Genomic DNA, 19,478 nt, shown 5'->3' with positions numbered 1-19,478 from the left:
CGGGAAAAGGATCTTTAAACTCGAAATGGGATTTAAGAATTTGCATGCCTCCTCCCTATCATGAGTAGCACAAATTCTCATTTGGAATTAGAATCCATCGACATTCCAAAACGGGTCAAATAAAACCCATTGGAAGATAAAGACAAGCCTTTTGTGATTCCAAACACTCTTACTTTTGTCTTAAACTCGAAAAGGGATTCAAGAATTTTGATGCCTCCTCCCTATCATAAGTAGTACTCCGTAGTTAGTAATCCACTACCAACTGATTTCATCAACTATCAACATTTACCATAATAGGTCAAAAGTATGCGGGGTCAGATATACGAAACATTACTCATGTTGAAACACGGAGATGAATAACCCAAACTAAACGGTGCTGTGAACTATCACTAAGATAAATAAATTAAAAAGGTGCTGAAAATTGCATCATAATCCAAAACTAAGGAATTTTGCCTTTGTCGCCACCATTTCCATAGAAATAAAAAGATTTCAGGAAAGTTGATCATTGACCTACTAATAATAATCATATGTTTTGGGCGACAAGACAAGATAACAATCAAATCAAAAGACTGATTCTAGTTTTCGAGCTTGCATTTTTCCGGCCAGATGTGCTAACTAGCATCTACCATCCTAGTAAACATTCTATATCAAAAAAATATGTGAGTTTAAACAAATGCTTACATTACATTCATCCGTATCATCAGTAGCAACATGAGCAGGACAGCAGTCTCCTCAACCATTCAGATATATTCAAACAGCTTCGACAGCCCCAGGCCCCCAGCTACATGGGCCTCCACTTTTATTGTTTAACTGCCATTCCAAAGATGAGTAAATGTTACACCAGAAAAAAAAAAAAAAAAAGCTATTGATAAACCTTCATAATAAGATTAAATAATTCAGCCAGGGCAATGAGACCATACCATCCTCACCAAGCTCGCCATCTTCGAGGTCATCCTGGACACTAGTTTTTCGGGAACTATCACGATGATCTCTCCTGTGCTTTTTATGCCTACTCTCGCCATTTGAATCAGGTGAATGTTCATGCTGATAAGGGAAAAAGAATACAACAAATCATCACAGGCAGTTGAAATAGACTAGATATATATAGTTTATTTACATGAAACTGAAACCAACACCAGTACACAGAGATAGGCAGGTAAAAAAGATAACAAAGCTGAAAAATGATAGCAGAGAAAAAATCATATGATCCATGGCTTTCAAAAGATGTCCCAGCCTTAGATGATCAATATACCCATACCTTTCGAGATTTCTTCCGATCGCTACCATGTCGACGAGATTTCTTGTGCTCCTCTTTATCATCTCTATCAGAATAAATGTCGTCTGCAGTATCATGGTGCCGTTTCCGAGTACGCTTCTCTCTGTCGTCATCCTTGTCGGAGTTCACATCATCAGAACCATCATAGTGACGCTTCTTATGCTTCTTGTCTCTATCCTTGTCCTTCTCTTTTTTATTGTCATCCTTAAATTCATGGTCATCACTTGCTTCCACCATTTCATCATCTGATTCATCTTTCTTAGACCGTTCCTTTCGCTTTTCTCTCTCGCGGTCTTTATCTTTTTCCTTCCTCTCCTTTTCTCTCTCTTTCCTCTTCTCCTTCTCCTCTCTCTCTTTCTCCTTCTTGGCCTGAATAAGTACAACACCATGAAAAAAAAACTACATTAAACAGATATCCTGTAACTAGCAGTATATTGAGGTAAGTACATGTAAAATGATGTCAAATTAAGACATACCCCATAAAATGGTAAAAGTTTCAGTGTTTTCCCTACATGAGTTACAAAGCATTTATATAGTGGCAAACATTAACAGCAGAAAGTTGAAAGCACATAGCAGCATTCTTTCCCCATTTTTGGATGGGTGATTGACATGTACTAACTACTAATAAACCTTGCTACCATACAATCATGAGTGATCTCAAGAGCTAGAAACAATTTTCGTAATTAACTAACCTATCGAGTTTCGAGAAAAGGACAGCTATAGTTTAAAAACGTAAACCAAACTCCTGGTTAATGTGTTACCCAACATCTGACATCAAAGGACCAAATCTCTTGATGAATTTAGAGTCTTGAGCAATTACGAATTAATTAGAATCTAATAAACCTAACTAAAAGAATTAAGAAACCATGATCAAGATATACGACCAGAAATACTCTTGCTTATTATGGAATAATCCAAATTTAATGAAAGTTTACCTTTTCCTCCTCACGCTTCATTTCCTTTTCTTTTGCCTTCTCTTGCAGGCCAGTAATATAGTCCTCAAAGGTCTCCCTTGCTAAACTTTCTTCCCCAATTTCTCTGGAGATGTAAAAAAATTCAGTTTACAGTTCACAAAATCATATTAGTCTTGAATTTCTAGCATAAGCATTAAGCAATCAAAAGTGCACCTGTATTCTTCACTATCTTCAAAAAGTTCTCGACAATCATCCCAAGTAGAAGCAGCATTTATTTCCTTCAAACCAGATCAGAAAATAAGAGAAAAGAAAAAACAGGCAGGGGTCCGGCAATAACCACACAAATACTTCGTCCCTATTTTAACCCCAAATCTCTAAACAAATGTTTCGTCACTTTTAACCCAAAAGAACAAAGGTCGTCTATACCTAACCCCTCTACCTCGCCGCAGATAGTGAAAACCAATCCACAGCTTTTAATGGATCAGTAAGTAAAGAAAGTTGTATATGTTGTTGGTGTTGTCAACGTTCCTGTAAAGCAATCTTATAAGGTCATATGGATCAGTAAGTACCTTAAGAGAGTGCAGAAGATCAATGAAGTCTTCAACAAGACGTTGTCTCTTTCTAGCTTCTTTCTCTTCCTTCTCCTTGGCTCTTTCAAGCTGCTCATCAAAAATCAGCTGCAAACAACCAAGTTACAATAGACAAAGCAAGACCAAAGTCAAAGAGACAATCAGCTAGACATCTAAAGCACAAAAGCCGATGAATCATCAACATGAAACAGGCGTACTAGATTATGAGGATAGTAAATACAGTAGCGTGTGCAACAATGACGCAAATGTTGGAATCTGAGAAAGGACTATAACATTATTGTGAACACAAAAAAGTGTCATCTGTAGGGATAGCAGGCCGGAGAAATCATGATGAAATTTCTCTGGTTTGATGTCAGAAAATACATGACCATGTGTATCTTCACTATTTTATTCTTTCGCGATTCAGTGTAACTAGATTTTTTATTTAGCCTGGAAAAAAGTATCTTCTATATCCTGTTGTTTAAGAAGGCCAAAAAATATATAGCCAAAAAATTAACAGATCTCAGCTTGAGGTCTCATATCTCAATCTGCTATTTGAATGGTTCTACAAGATGACATCCAACTTGTTCATGCTCAATGGGACCACGAAACGGTCATGTTATAGGTTGTTTGTTTCCAAATTCCAAATCAACAGACATATACCTTAAAATTGACATCTGATATTGGCTGGGACTCAATTTCAGACATAATGGAAGCCTTGAACTCCTCAAAGGTCCACGTTGATGACATAGTAACCTGCAACAATTGAAAAACATGTCTCAACCTGATGACACTAGAGCTATAGGCTTTGTTTGGATAAAAAAAATGGAAGGAAAGGAGGGGAGGGATAAGGGATAAGGGAAGGAAGGGGGTGAGGAAATCAAGGGAGGAGTTTTCACTCCAAATAGTTCCTTTGTTGGAAGGAAGTAATTTGCCATGGAGTGGGAAATGGAAGAATCCATTTTCCCCTCTTTTAAATCCCTCCATTTCCAATTTGCTAACCAAACAAAGGGAATTCTCTCCCACCAAATCCCTCCTTCCCTTTCTCTCCAAATTTCCCACCTCCTCAAATATCCTTACTTCTGACAAAATAAATGAGGGTCTGATGTACAAAATCATACATGTGTGCTATCTAGCACATTCACAGGAGCACTGTTCCCAACTTCCCATATATAGAGAAAAATGAAAATGCATCAAGAAACTCCTATTTCACAATATTGGAAACGCACATAATTTAGTGAGTCATTTTGCTTTACACCGTGACATTGCAAGTTGCAAGGCCAAAGAAAAGTTGGTCTTTGCCTGCCTCGAAAAATAGAAAATCTCTGCGGACAGACATACGAGTAGAAAATTTACCTTGCATACTTTCATTGCTTCTTTTACCCGGCGTTTATCATCATGGTACTGCAGAGAAAGAAAAACTCATGAAGAATTTGGGCTGAAGAGACAACTAAAGCTTGTACATCGAACACTTCAATCAACTATAGCTATACTTAGGAGGTAAAACAACCAGCACAGCAACCCAATACACAAGACCAAAAACACACAAGTGGAGAAAGCATTTACAGAATGCTTCACTGCAAAAGCCATCATGGAGAAAGAAAAGGCACAAGATCTAGGAAAAAGACTGGAGTAGATAAATGCAGAAAGGGAGATTTGAGCAGACGGGATAATACAGAGAACCATGACATATTTAGTAAACAAGTAGCCCTAAGGGCTCAACAAAATGGTAGAAGTGTAGAACTGAACATAACTCTGTATGTATGAAACAGAACACCACGGCGAATAAAAAAAATCAAAACATCGAAAATGTTTCTTATTTATCTCAGGAAATTTAATAACTGGGGTTTGGTCTTCTATGGCTTACTGCTCAATCTCCCACTTAAAGTGCATGACCCAACAAATGTAAATCAACAAGAGCAAATGTTTCAAGTACTTGCGCACTGAAGGGAGAAAACAAAGGATATATAGGACATAATCAAAGTGTAACAGATCTAATACCTGGTTCTGTAATTCATCAACCAGATCCTCGAACAAATCTTTAGGAGTTGACCCAGATGTGTTATGCGCTACAGCCAAATAGGCCTCAGATTCTTTAACCTGAAACACATTAAAATATATAACACGGTACTATCTCAACATTCCATTCTCCCATTTCTAACAAGAACAGGAATTACCTTAGCACTGTATTCACGCCAATTTGTTTTTGCAGTGATAGCACCTATCAATATATCATCTTCCAACATCTTACGAAATTCATCTCGGTTTTTTCTCTCAGCTCTCCTCAATTGCTCCTACACAGGTGTAATTATTTGATTGCAAGCAAACACAATTCAGACATGTTTTACTGGCTACAAGGATTAGAAAATACAATTAAGTACTTCACGGAGAAAACTATAACCAAAAAAATTGTATGATATATGAGTAACGCAAGCAAAAATAAAATAAAACTTTATAAACAAAATACAAATACATTTAAAAAAAGGCAAACCTTCTGAAGTTTCTTCTGCTCCTCTTCTTCCTTCTCCAAAAAACGCATATAATCCTACCAAAAATAGAAAGACGCATATAATCCTACCAAATTAAAAACTTAAATACAAGTTCTGGACACAGAAATGCACAAATAAGATATGCCAAAAACCTGAAATATTTCCAAGCGGTCAATCTTATCCAGGCGTGAGCATCTCTCATCATCCTCCAAGCGATCCTGAACTTTCCGCCACAAGCAGTTCACCTGATCAAGACCAAATGATCGCATAGCTTGAGATATGAGACAAGAAAAAAATCACGCAGATAAAACAGGGATATTAAGATAATTCACCTCAATGAAGTCACAAGTTTCTAAAAACTTCCAGTACTCTTCTCTATTATGCCTATACTCTTCTTCAGCCTTCTGCTTTTCCTGAAAGAAGTTAACAACAAAATCCACAAAGTTGAGCAAAGGGAAGATAAGAGAAATACTTAGATGATCATTGTTTTTGGACAAAAAACTAAAAGCAAAGTAGGTGATAACCAGGAGAAGATATTGATGGTGCTTCTATCAAATTGGTCAATAATTCACTAGATCCTAAAGCTAAAACTAAAACAAACAAAAAATCACTAAAAAAGATGACATGTTAATATTAGCCTTATACTAACAGATTCTGACTGCCCTGACATTAGCTAAACTTATCTTAATCATAGAAAAACATCAGAGAATAAAGACTGCCACTAGATATATACATCAAAAAATTGTTGGCAACACATATATTTTGAAATTCCTAAAGGACTAACTGAAGGGTGATAAATAACTATTAGAAAATTCTCTTCACCATACATTGAACCCAGAGGAGAAAATCTCATCATACGTTCATAGCCATAAATGCACAAAGCAAATGCATTATGCAAGACTGTTGCTAGTAGGCATAAATCATGTAAAATTTCAAATCAAGAAACATAAATAACGACTAGCAAGCTATAGAAATGGTCTTGCTAACAGTTTAACTGGTTTGGCAATTAAGATTAGTTAGAAGCAGAAGTGGGAGCGGCCTCACTACAGCAACAACAAGCCATCAGCAGTTTAACTTAACATTTACCTTTAGCTTATTGATTATTGAAATCATGGAACTCATGCTGGTAATCTAGTCGGACATAAAATGACAAACACTGAGCAAAAGAACTCTTAACTAAATTGTCTAGTGACTCCCAGTATGACTAATTTCCTACATTGAAAAAGCTATCATACTTCATGGAAGAGAATCATGCCTCATCATGAGGAAAAAGACCACTTGGATTAATGTTTACTAGAGTGCCCACATTTCCATATCCCTAATGATATACTCCTAGACCACACGTCTCCAGTTAGTATGCGTTGACTCGTTGAGTTTACAAAGCTAACATCAGTGACGCACGGTAGAGTTTGATTGGGTTTGGAAAAACAGGTGTGAGCTTATAGAATGCTACCTACTTGGTTCACACTTCGAACGAGTAAAGAACTAGTGAGCCGCAATCATTTTCTCAAAAAAATTATTCACAAGTTTAGTTATTTTAGTATGAAGTAATAGGGTACAATTTTAAGAATAAAATATAAAATTTTTGCCAATGCAACACTGAGCACTAATACCAAGAGTTCAAAAGGAAGAAACAAATTTTCAGTTGAGACAAAAAAAACAATTCCCCATTTAATCTCATCCTTTGATAAGAGTTAATTCACCTAGGAAACTAAAATTCACAACGGATGGACACCTGGACCATAAGGCCTCGAGCCTTGAATATTACACAAAATCTTCTTCAAATATCATATAGCATGGTATATTGTCTTGAATTGAATGACGCTTCCTTTAGTGTATGCTACATTTTTGAAATAGTGGAGTTGTATACCTTGCACTAAAACCAGTTTCATTACGAGTGGGTGGCTATAAGATAGTTGGTCAAAACACAAGCTACTAACATATTCCTATCAAAAATGGGAACAGAGTGCAAACTAAAGATTGTATACTACCAAATTCAAAAAATGGAACTTAAAAGGGAAACCTAAAAAGTCTAATTCGCCACTTGCCTTTTTCTCTAGTTCAACTAAGTAATTCTCAAAAAGCTCTTGGCGATCTTTGGGCTTTTCAACAGCTTCGAACCGTTCATCGTCTTCAAAGATAGTAATAGCTTTACTGCATACAGAATGGGAAAAAAAAAAAAACTCTAATCAGAAGAACTGAGTACACAATAGTAATCTAAGAATTGTATTGATCAGAACTGTTGCAACTTGACAAACGCAAGGGAAAGTTTAGACATTGTAGAGTACATACCTCCATTTCATGGATGATGTAAGTTCCGTAGACTCCTATGGGACAAAACAAAAAGGAGAAAAAATTAAGTCTCAAATCATTACCTCAACCCCCGCAACCAAACAAAAAGGAGAGAAAGGACATAAAAGAGTAGCAACATACTTCCAACATTTTCGTAAACTCTTCCTTAGCTTTCTTCTGCCTCATGCGCCGCTCCTCTGCCTCATATTTCTTACGTTGCCCCAAATACTATTAAGAATTTGCAACATACCATACTGTCAGAACGGAATATGGATACAGCTTGTGAAGCTCAAAAGTCAACAAATTAGCAGAAAGGTAATACAAAGATGGACAAAGAAACCTAATCAATGCTCACAGAAAGTACATCAATGCAAACAACGAGAAATTACCTCATTGAATGCTTGCTTTCGCTCGCCCAATGTTTTTAGAGCACCATATCTCTTATCGTTTACTATTGCCTTCATTGCCTGATGACAAAATTCACAGCATTAAACACGCCCATAATTACGAAGCGCACAGATTTTTTTCAAAAACAAAAACATAAACATGAGACTACCTGATCCCAGGTCCAGTCAGACTGAACATTTGCAGACTCAAGAAGTGACTTGAATGCAACTTTTGCTTCCTAAGAGGACATGAAGATGATTAGTCAACATGCATTAGTAAACTTTAATCATGTAAAAGGCATATAGCCTGCATAAGGGTAAAAAAAGCTATTCTGCACCATATACCAAGTCATGATTGTCTAATACCTGCTTTGTAGCAAAAACCAAAGGTTCGTCATCTGCTTGGTTTTCGTTCGCCTCAACTTTCTCATCAACCGTTTCGTTCTTCTTTACCTTGTATCCACAGCATATCCAACTCAAGTATGAGAAAACACCCAAGGCCTTTCTTTTACATTAATTAATATTAAGTGGCAGTACTAATTCATAATGACAAGCTTAACTCTTACATGTTGCAACAAAAATTTACACTAACAGGGCCAAGAGAATGCGTTAAGCCTATCCATACCTTATCATCGAGGGCAGAAGGTCCATCAGTAGAAGTCATGATTTCTTGAGTTTGTGATACTTCTGAGGCATTCCTGTAAAACAAACCACAGCACATAAGAGCTGGCATTTAAAAAGCATGAGATAACAAATCGATTACCGGAGCCCAGCTATCAAGTTTTTAAAGGTCCGCATTAATGGCGTAACAGCTGAGATCAGGCTGATGCGATTGATTTTAAGATAAAATCTCCAAACCGAAATTTAGTACCGTGTGGAAGAGCACCAACCAGTATACAAGCTACCAGAAAAAAAAAAAAAAAAAAAAAAAAAAAGAAAAAAAAAAGAAGGAAAAAAACATACGCTGCGGGACTGGCACTCATGACAGCAGGAGCAATGCCAATTCCAGAAATAGAAGTAGACATGGCAGGAACAGTTACTGAAGTAGAATTCAATGCAGCCAAAGGCAGGCCAGACGCAACTGCAGCAAAGGGTTCCGGAGTAGCAACATTAAGCATAGGAGACACACTAGCAACAGGTGCAGAGCTTGGTGGGGTCGATGTTATTCCAGGCAAAGATGAACCATTGGAGCTGACTGAAATCGCATGTGTGTCCTCAGCGGCCGAACCTCCAGCAACAGTAGTTTGAGACTTTGTACCTGTATCTGGCTGTACTCCCTGGCCAGCTGTCATTTCTGCTTGCTCACGAGCCAACTGCAGAGCACATTAGTCCTAATTAGTCATGAATACCTTTTTGAATAGACAAAAGGGAATGTTTTGTATGAGAGCAGTAAAACCTTCAATTCTTCAGGTATTGTCCATTTTGATTCCTTAGTAAGCTTGTTGTAATAATACCTAGCAAGCAAAACATGACTAAGTAAGCAGCAATCTATGATGCGGTCACAATGCACCAGAATATTCATCCATATGAACTTGTGAAGTATAAAAAGGTCCCAAAATGGAATGTTGAACATACTTCTTCCCCTCTGGGGTTGTAAACTCCTTCCACACTGTCGATGCATCAGCTCTCTGGAACAAATGAAATTTATTAACTCCAAAGCTAAAAAGAATGTGGGGGGAATAGTCCACATTCGTCATTGTAACGGAAAAATCAGTTCAGAAGGATCCTCACAAAAGAACAGGGATTTAATTTATAACAAGACTTGGAAAGTATAAGTAAAAGAAATAAAGTTGAGTGTGTAAGCTGAAACGAGACAGGAACAAATAAACCTACCTGCCTTGACTTCTTAATCTTGACGATAGTAGACAACAGCTAAAATTACAGTATAAACTATAAATCACATAAACACTAATGAAGCTTTGGAAGTCAGAAGACAAACAGAGAGGGTAAATAATTAACTGTAAGCAAAGTAATGTTTCCGAACCATAACCTCTCCAGAGTTTCTGAAAAAGGACCAGTAACAAAAATATGATTGTAAACGTGGCTAGATAGTCAGATATTCAAGGTTCACAAAAGTACAAAACCAACACAATGAGAAACAGCTTTTTACAGCCTTTCCTTCTGAAGAAGCAGAACAAAAAAGCTGATGTCTGACTGTTTGGACGAGGCACAAGCAAAGAAACACAATCATAACAAAAGTTATCAAAAACAATCTCATGGGTATCAAAAACAAGGAGAAGCTTTTTCGGATAACCCATAATGAAAATTACATCATAGAAAGCATGAAGACTCTGCTACTTCCCGATACAAGCAAAGAAAGTTTAGTGAGATATTTTGCATTATTCCACGGTAGTTCAAGGCCGAAGAATAATGAGTATTTAGCCCCATTGGAAGTGGATATTTTTCGGCGTAAATCTAAGAATATTAGGATGTAAATAGAGTTAATCCGTTCATTGCAAAAATACACCCATATGAAAATTTCATAGTATTAGTGGCTACAGCAATTTCCACAAAATTTTCAGATAGTTCAATATGATTACCACCAGTCATGTAAAAAAGCACCAGCTCTGCAAAAGGCCCCCACCCAAAGAGAGCTCCAGAGAGGAGGATCAATCATGTAGAATTACACCCACTATAGACAAGGTTATTATATGATCAGGATAATGATTACCAAATCATAAAGAGAAAAGCCTAAACGTTAGAGCAGTGTGTCACTTAAGACATTTTCAGAAGTATCACCTCATGTAGGCATCTTACTTCAGATTGGAAGTCAAAATATTTAAGACGATGCAAAAGGTTTAACTAAGACAAGGCAGTTAAATCAAAAGATGAGCTCTAGGCAATTATTAACCAGAATGCACCACCAACAATTTCCATTTCTGAAAAGGACTGCATTCTGAGAGCATAAGTAAATTATGTCTCTATCCAAACTATTTGACAAAGCAAGCCTATGTGGAAGGGGAAGACAAAACACTTGAAGTCACCATGTGTGTGTAACGCGCACCTAAGACGAGTAATGCAGAACCAACAAGGCAGTACATGAGGTCACACCCGTCACAGAGAGCACTAATATGCAATTTCCATATTTTTTTTAGTTCTTTTATTCTACATTTCTACACTTGCCTAAGCCCTTTAACCCTAACTTTTGCATCTTGACACGCTAGCACTCTTTGAAAAGCAAAATAAACTGTATTGTTGCACAAAATGTTTAGTTTGACATACACAAGTTTGTTTGCAAAAACAGCCCGCCGCATGTACAGTCATGAGGCGATTGTGCCTTGTGGCAACAGGGCACCGTCATCTTGGCATGCCTTGCACTTTTTTAAACAAAGGTCCACACTTGACCATACTTTTTATGCATGATTATGATGTACCAATGAGTCAACGATATGCAATTATGGACAACTAATTAAGATGGATATAAGGTAGAATAATTGCCAACTTAGATATGAAGCAAGTTCATCAAAATTAAAGTCCAGTGCTTGGTGAAAATGTCAATTTTAAACTGATAAAAAAAAACATTTGTCAGATTTTAACATATCCAACAGGTTGACTCCAAAAAAAAACATATCCAACAGGCAAAAACAAACAATATTCCACATGACAATTAGCACTAAATTAAAAAGGGTTCCCTATCTAAGAAAATAAATGTAGATAGCAAATCATTGCCTGCCTTGCGAAAGTGAACCTGCCTTCAAGGTGAGCATCTAGAGTAGTCTCCTCATTTGCCATGACATCTACAAACCAATGGAAACATGCAAACAAAAGGATAATCGGAATAAAACAATTATGTACAACGCAGGTATTCCTACAAATTTTGTTCTAGCTGTTATAGTTAGCAACAAGCATAAATAGAGCTATTCTAGGTATTTGCGCAGCAATACATAAAACGCATGATTCAACACCTCGGATAGGGCCAATAAACAAAAAGCGAACAGAGAAATAGGCTTCACCTCCTTTGGGGTCATCAGCTCCATTGGCTTCTCCCAGCTTGATTGCTTGGTTTTCTTGTTGTAATAATATCTGACCACCGGGCACGAGAATGGAATATAAGAACAAAATTGGCATTCCAAAGAAACAATTATGACAGTTAACTTATACAAGTGGCAGTAGCATCTTGCCACGGGAAAATTGCCATCATACAGAGAAAATGGCAGATAGTTCAACAAAAGATGGACATCAAATATTAGAAAACAGATACCCACCTTCTCCCATCAGCAGTAGAATGTTCTTGCCAATCAGTTGCTGACTGCTGACCTGAATCAGGAGGTATAATAGCCTGAAATTTAATCAAGGAGAAACAAAATGTTATGAAATCAGACTAACAATAATAATGATCATAGAGCATTACTCCAAACAAGAACTTGGTAAACTTTATTCTCTAGCATTCTCAAACTATGCCTTGAAATTCACAGACACTGCCATTCTTATTAAACGATCCATTACCCACAAACCTATTCACTTGTAAAGTAATTTTTTTTTTACAGGATAGGAAGAAAGGGCCCTTTGACCTTAATACAGGATTATGAATGTATAAGCCATAAGACAATCACAAACAATGTTACCCTGACATTTCACTTGGACACATCATTTCTGGCTAAAAAGATTTATTTTGTCACAAAATAGTTGCGCTCAACGCTATTAGATGTGCCCAATTGAAACCGAAACAAAGAAACACAGATCTCAAGCAAGTAGTTATTATTAGAATTCTAATTATCAGATATGTCAATTCAAAATAACATATTTCACTCGATTGAAGATAACTTTACTTGAGGATGGTAACAATGAACATCCTTACGCAAAGCTTAGTGATTACTGATTAAACAGTTATACAAACAGATTATATGGAATTTAAATCTGAGTTACAAAGGTTTTAAACGTTCCAGTGAATATATTTTCAGGCGGTATCAGCCGCATGCAAGGTGCTACCACTGAGATAAAATGAGACAGATGATGACAACCATTCCAAATCATGTCTCAGACTTAGATTTAATACAACGCTTACTGCTTCAGCCACAATTCACATTAAAAAACAAAATCCAGCAATGATATTAACTGAACAAGTGGGGAAAAAACAAATAGTTGACAGCACTGAGTTCGCCTTCATGGACAGCCTTGCATTAGGTACTCCGTAAGAATTTGAACCAACCCACCCACCTCGCCCAAAACCCCCAAAGGAATACTGAGATAGAAACAAAACTAAATTTCCAGCTGAAACGTTGTTCCTCATTCCCTCTCTAGCCTTTCATAGTAGAAGTTTTGTATCAAGAATTCAACTCATTTTACAATTTACTCACACCCGATTGACTGAAAAAAGGAATACATTTCTCATAAAAATAGCTTTTTAAAATCTCATTTTGTTTCATTGAGGGGAAGAGATCTCACAGGGATAGTGGTAGAAGGAACAGAAGACTGATCTGCTGTTGGTGGAACTGGGGCAAATTGTGCAGAATTTTGACTTCCAGATGATGGCCACGGTTGGCTAGAAACGGGTGCGGCAGGATTAGCCATATGGGATACCGCTTGATACTGAACAACAGAGTTTAGTTAATTCAAACCAATTTTATAAGCCTAACCTGTTGAATAATTCAAAAATGATACTGTTGAATAAAAGAAATCTTACTGTATATCCCGAAGAAAACGGAACACCCATGCCATTTCCACCAGATGGGTGATTGCTAAAAGCGGGTGGGGCCGGTGCCACAGTCCTATTCGGCTGGCCATATTGCATAGGCATAGTTTGTTGTTGCATACCATGCCTAGGAGGTAACTGCTGCATGGGTTGGGAATACTGCATAGGCTGATTAGGGTGCATGGGTTGATTAGGTCCACCTTGAGGAAAATGCTGAGAAGACGCATGTAAATATGGCTGCCCTTGATGCCCAGGAGCTGCAGGTCGAAACTGCAGGAATGTATCTATATAAGCAAAATGAAAGCCATTTCATTATAACGACGTCTAAATACACGAGTAACTTACCTGTGATACAGGAGGGCCATAACCTTGTGGAGTGCCCATGGGACCAACTGCAGCTGGTCAACTCTGCGTTTTTCAAGAATAAAATGGCAATTGAAAGTAAATAACTTGTTAACAACTACAACAACAACATCAGAGCCTTAATCCCAAAATAACTTGTTAACAACTACTTAATCAATTAGAGGTCAATACTAAATTTCGGTGAATGAGCTATTGTAGATCAAAAACAAAACTGCTTAAACGCAGTTATTCAACTAAAGAAAACCCTTTCTTAAACACACAAAGACAACTCTTCTGAAAATCAGAAGTGTCCTAGAATTAAATACAGAAAAATCAAATACGGAGAAATAACTTGAAAATTAATCACCAAACAACCCTAATTTTCCGCTACATGCCTAACCACCTAAATCGCAAAACAGCATTCCAAAACTACCACATACTAGTAATAACTAGTAATTCCTATTCTAGCAACTAATACTTATCATCAAAACCCGAAATATCCAAACCTAATTAATCAATTAAACTCCCTTTTGTAAATTTAATCTACTTTATATTTGGAGTATTTACTTTTCTTTTGACTAAAATGCAATCAAAATCTGTTGAGGAAATAAGAACAATACCTACATGTGACTAAGGAGATAACCTAACCCGTCCCAACCCGAGTATAAATCCTCAGAAAAGACTTATTCTAAACCCAACCTGAATGAGTTTGAGATAACCGAGAAACCGCGATTACCTAAACAATAAATAAAACACAAATTATAGAATAAGACCGTCTTACAATAAATCCTCAGAAAAGACCTATTCTAAACCCGACCTGAATGACTCGTTTGCCAGGTCTACCTTAAGGTGAGAAGCCGGATACCGCGATTACCTAAACAATAAATACACCCGACACAAATTATAGAATAAGACCGTCTTACAATAAATCCTTAGAAAAGACCTATTCTAAACCCGACCTGAATGACTCGTTTGCCAGGTCTACCTTAAGGCGAGAAGCCGGATACCGCGATTACCAAACAATAAATATACCCGACATAAATTATAGAATAAGACCGTCTTACAATGTGAGACAAGTAACATAAACCCTAGATAAAATAAAATGGGGTTAATTGAAAACCTCACATAACAACAACAACAACAATTACATAAAGGCAAAATTGAACCGTTAACTTCAATTCGATTCTTCGACGTTAATTCATATATAATCATAATTCTAACAAATTTAATTAATCAATGAGTATAAAACCCTAAATCAATCAAAACAAATAAAATCGAAAAATAAAGAGAGAAGAAGGGAATACGTACATGGAATTGATTGAATATGCAATTCGAAATTGGGGTTAGGGTTTCAATGAAGAAGTAGAAATTCAGCAAGAAATATTGTGATTATTATTATTGATGATTAGGACATTAATGGCGAACCTCTATTCAATTAAAAGAGGGATAAACAAAGGAACAAATTGAAAGAGGAGAGAAATAGTGAAAAGTGCGAAGATTTCTGATGTATTTTTAGGCTTCACTTGATTAATGAGTAGTAGTTCTGTATTTCGGGTCGGATTTGCGGGTCGGATTGATATTTAGCCCAATTTGCTGGATACAAGGATGTAAAAACGAGTCGAGCCGAGCTCGAGCTGGTCCTATGATCGAGCTTGGGATATTGTAAAAGTCGAGTCCGAGCCCGAACCAAGCTATTGGAATCAAGGCTCGGGATCGGCTTATATGATATTTTACGAGCCCGAACTCAGCTCGAGCTTTGTTCGAGTACCATTTTTTCGAGGATTATTTTACTTCTAACATAATTTTAAATTAATTTCTTCATCTTAAGCTATTATTTTTTTTTCCGTTTATTAGTTAAAATAACATTTATCATGTTATTTTTTTTTCTAAACTAATATTATAATTAATTTATCATAAAACTAACATAAGTTAAGTAAACATTATTGATAAAAATTTATTAATTTTTAAAAAAAAAAAAAAAAACGAATTTCCGAGCCACCTTAGTGTGTTTAGGCTCGGCTCGATTTTGGCTTAGTTTGAGATCGAGCTCAGTTTGACCGATCTCAACCGAGCTTTAACCGAGCCGATTCCAAGAACTTGTTGAGCGGGCTCAGCTCATTTACAACACTTATTATTAAGGTTCCACTTATTACATGTGATGCACCCATTATTATGAGTTCCCACTTATTGTATATGCCGATGTGAGAGAGTAACGCTGAGATTGAGCGTCGTCTTGTAACGCTAACTCATTTTCCTATACTTTTGTGGAAGGCATGTTGATTTTACAAAGCTTTACTTGGCTACTTGCCTACTTGTCTATATAGTTTTACAACTAGACCCGGTTCAGTGCAAGCTAGTGGCTACATGATGCTTACACATTTGTATGTGGCAACTGACCGTAAACAACGACGACATACCCTAATGCCTCAACAACTCCTGCAAATTGCTAGGTAAAGAGGGGTCGGATTTATGCAGCAATGTTACAATTTCAGCAAACGAAGACGTTTCACTGTGTTGGTACCTACTTGGTACATCTAAGGTTCGACCAAAATATTACATGGAGAGTTCTACAAAACAAGCAAAATGAGTTCCAGAGGAAGGAAACTTCAGAGATACAACTAGAAATGGAAACAGTTGCACAACCTAAAAGGCTAATCTCCATGTTACAAGGAAGCGATTCACATAAACCTTCAACACAACAGCTAAAGATTCAAGAGTTAGCTGGATTTTTTGCGTTTTTTACCGGAAGTTTTCTTTGAGCTGGCATCTGTATCCTGTTTCGAGGATGAGCCGCTTAATTTGGCTTCAATAGCAGAGCACCATAGAGCGCGTTCCACATCTGAAGCTGTAAATGGCTCATCGTCTGAATTCAGCTCCTGAGATGAGTATAATTATATCAGCCCACAGAAAATATGCAACTAACAGGCAAAGGAAATACGTAAATACTCGTGTTTTTAGATATAGAACTTTGCAAAGCACTGTTGAGGGAAAAAAACAATGGAGTCTGTTTAACTCACGAGATGATGTATAGATTACAGTTAACAATCCAGCATTCTGCTATCGTGCTACACTAACAAACATCATGCGTTCAACAGCGACTACACAATCAGCGAATAATATGGCTGAGAGGCGGAGAATCAACAGAGTGCAACAGTGCTGTATCACTATCAGTAAATAAACAACAGTAGCCTTAAGGTCTAACATCTAAGCTAGGCTTAATCTGTTCTCCTTGGGATTATTGCAGTAGCAAACAAAAAAAGTGTCTTGATACATTTTCACTTGTTCAGTTTAAAATGCATCACTAAAGTACATTTATCGGAAAAGTAACAACTCCGATCAGGAGACATGAGTAGTGAAATTTCATCTTGTAGAAACCAGATTGCTCTGTGGTGAATAAATAACATATACATACAGCTAAGATTGAAGAAAGAGATAAAGCTGAGGTTTTAGGTTAGGGATGAGATTATGAGAAAGCAGCACACGATATTTTTTTACGGAGTGAAAAAAGAATGAAAAGGACAAATTACAGGTTTGTTTAAAACTGGTCTACCATTTCTACACAATAGAGAGTCTGAGATTCCATCTATTCCTCATGTTCATTTGTTGAGAATATCTTACTGCTGCCTGATCTATTTGTAAAAGAAAATTGCTAGATACTGATAATTGAAGAAATATTTGACGATTTCATGAAACGAATCCAAGATAGTTCAACTCACACAGTCACAGTTTTTAAAGAGACATTCTGGATAACCAAAAATTCTGCTCTTATACAACTCCCAAGCAAAAGAATGTTCTAATGAAAAGACTTCTTGCTATATAGATGCATAGTTTCGCTTGTGAATGAAGATTACATTCTTAAGCTATGTTACTGGTATTTTTGCAATATTCCCAAATAATTTTAACCTGAATTATCGAATATCAGTATGTAACCATCAACAATATCTAGTACGAATCCCGGTCAATTGTTCGATTTGTTGGATAGGCTGACCTTTGAAAAACAGTCAATTTAAAGATTTTCAACAAATTGAGTGTGAATGATCAAATTTTCATCAAATTCATTCTAAAAGTTGATGGAATGGTATATCTAATAGATCCATGTGACCATATAAAATTTTCAACCGTAAAATTATCAACTATGATGTACCCATGTGAAACCAAATGGATTTTAGCAAGTATCAGTATGTAACCATCAACAATATCTAGTACGAAGTATAATTTACACTAAATTTTCGTCAAAAGAAAAACTGTAATTGCATTGAGCATGGTTTAAAATGCGAACCTTTGCCTTCTCCTGCAATTTGCCAGCAAGTAGCAGATATTGCTTCAACGAGTAATCTTTTGAGTGACCAAGCACCGCTTCCATAGCCTATAATGAATTTTTTTACATATTTATCAGCATATACATTTCACATCTACCATCTGAAAATAATACTTCTTTTCGGACTCTTTTTCTGTTATGTAAAAAAAACCAGGCAGCATTTCAGCTCTGATTTGAGGCCCCGCCTCCATACCACTCCCTCCGCCAATGCCATTACAAATAATACGGCTGATTGCATTAAGCACATTGGAGAATCAATTTGATGCATATTTATCAAGAAACTAATTCTTGCATACTGGTTAGCTAATGTGAGTGTTGATGAAGCGACAAAACTAGTATGTTTGGAGGACAAACTAACTGAAACTGAAGATGCATTAAGATATCTGAGGGGATTCCTGAGTTCTTGGCCTTGCATAATCCAGGCCTAAACAACTAAATTAGTTTTAGGAATCTATTACGGAGTAATTCTTTGTCGTAGATTTTCTTGTGTTCCTTCTTCTGTAAAGGTTTTAACTCTTTTTCAATCAGTAAAGGGGACACTTTCTAAACATACAACGTTCTTTAGAAGACTTGCAATTTTTAAACACAAGACGTGATTTTCAACAAAAAATGAAGCCCAACATTATAAATATTTCTCACTCAAACTTGAAGAGTGATTATACACCGGCTCCCCCATTCTTTAGAGTTTTTGAGGGGTTTTGACTAGCAAGGTTTTTAAACACAAGATCATAAATATTTCTATTAAGACGTTCAGACGACTAACTATTCACGCTATACACAGCTCCACAAGACAAACTTGAAACTCTTCTTTTTTTACACACCCTCAGACTGAATCCCGGCTCAGCAACTAGACACGGACCAAGAGTAGTCGTAGACAGTCTAACATGTCCAACTAACATAAGGTAGAAGATTATCGACTATACTTACTCCGAAGCCCCTTAGGTTTAACTGTTCATTTCTTCAACTAAAAATGAGTTACATGGTCCTAACAAATCATGTCTCAGTACATCTAGAGTATAAATGTATAATGCCACAGTAAGATTACAGTCTAACAGTGAATTTAAACATCGTTTTAACAGGTAATATCCAAATGTGCGCAATCATACCTCATCTGACATAAACGGAGCAACATCAGGAGCATACGCAGCGAGCACAGCAGAGGCAGTAGCCGGCCCAATACCTTTCAAAACAGTAAGCTCCGAAACCGCCTTTGACAAGTCATCAGGAAGAGACAGAAACGCCTTCTGTGATGCTGACTTC

General features: G+C 36.7%; 2 protein-coding genes across 3 annotated transcripts in view; both read right to left on the bottom strand.

Annotated features, from left to right (window-relative positions):
* Positions 1-429: 429 nt before the first annotated feature.
* LOC141604663 (pre-mRNA-processing protein 40A) lies at positions 430-15,416 on the bottom strand. Of its 2 annotated transcripts, XM_074423108.1 has the most exons (30): positions 15,209-15,409; positions 13,904-13,966; positions 13,550-13,828; positions 13,312-13,455; positions 12,132-12,205; positions 11,880-11,949; positions 11,596-11,663; positions 9,502-9,554; positions 9,323-9,380; positions 8,890-9,239; positions 8,552-8,624; positions 8,293-8,379; positions 8,097-8,165; positions 7,930-8,007; positions 7,682-7,768; positions 7,541-7,575; positions 7,297-7,402; positions 5,581-5,661; positions 5,401-5,493; positions 5,251-5,304; positions 4,937-5,053; positions 4,761-4,859; positions 4,116-4,163; positions 3,423-3,515; positions 2,760-2,867; positions 2,404-2,468; positions 2,212-2,314; positions 1,259-1,645; positions 921-1,044; positions 430-810 (listed from the first exon to the last, which is right to left on the bottom strand). In XM_074423108.1, the coding sequence occupies exons 7-30, from the start codon at positions 11,656-11,658 to the stop codon at positions 800-802; spliced, it is 2,442 nt and encodes an 813-aa protein (XP_074279209.1). In that variant the 5' UTR covers positions 11,659-11,663; positions 11,880-11,949; positions 12,132-12,205; positions 13,312-13,455; positions 13,550-13,828; positions 13,904-13,966; positions 15,209-15,409; the 3' UTR covers positions 430-799. The 2 variants fall into 2 exon arrangements, with proteins under 2 accessions (XP_074279209.1, XP_074279208.1); XM_074423107.1 differs by lacking the exon at positions 11,596-11,663 and having other exon boundaries at positions 15,209-15,416.
* A 988-nt stretch (positions 15,417-16,404) lies between these two features.
* The window catches only part of LOC141606955 (uncharacterized), a 4,763-nt gene continuing 1,689 nt past the window's right edge, over positions 16,405-19,478 (bottom strand). The window contains exons 2-4 of the mRNA XM_074426336.1: positions 19,325-19,474; positions 18,180-18,266; positions 16,405-16,776 (exon numbers count right to left, since the gene is read on the bottom strand). Coding sequence (XP_074282437.1) covers positions 16,618-16,776; positions 18,180-18,266; positions 19,325-19,474 — 396 coding nt within the window. The 3' untranslated portion in view covers positions 16,405-16,617. The remainder of the gene's footprint in view (positions 16,777-18,179; positions 18,267-19,324; positions 19,475-19,478) is intronic.

This window comes from Silene latifolia, chromosome 10, assembly GCF_048544455.1.
Source record: "Silene latifolia isolate original U9 population chromosome 10, ASM4854445v1, whole genome shotgun sequence".
In the NCBI taxonomy this organism is placed as follows: Eukaryota; Viridiplantae; Streptophyta; class Magnoliopsida; order Caryophyllales; family Caryophyllaceae; genus Silene; species Silene latifolia.
The sequence above is the reverse complement of the archived record's forward strand: the minus strand, read 5'-3'. Positions and strand labels throughout refer to the sequence as shown.

Excerpts from the sequence above, each read along its gene's own strand:
- LOC141604663 (XM_074423107.1), bottom strand. The coding sequence starts at position 13,942 with ATGGGCACTCCACAAGGTTATGGCCCTCCTGTATCACAG. Across the intron at positions 13,456-13,549 it reads CGTTTTCTTCGGGATATACA|TATCAAGCGGTATCCCATAT; the intron begins GTAAGATTTCTT and ends TCTGTTGTTCAG. Across the intron at positions 12,206-13,311 it reads TTCCTTCTACCACTATCCCT|GCTATTATACCTCCTGATTC; the intron begins GTGAGATCTCTT and ends ATTAAATTTCAG.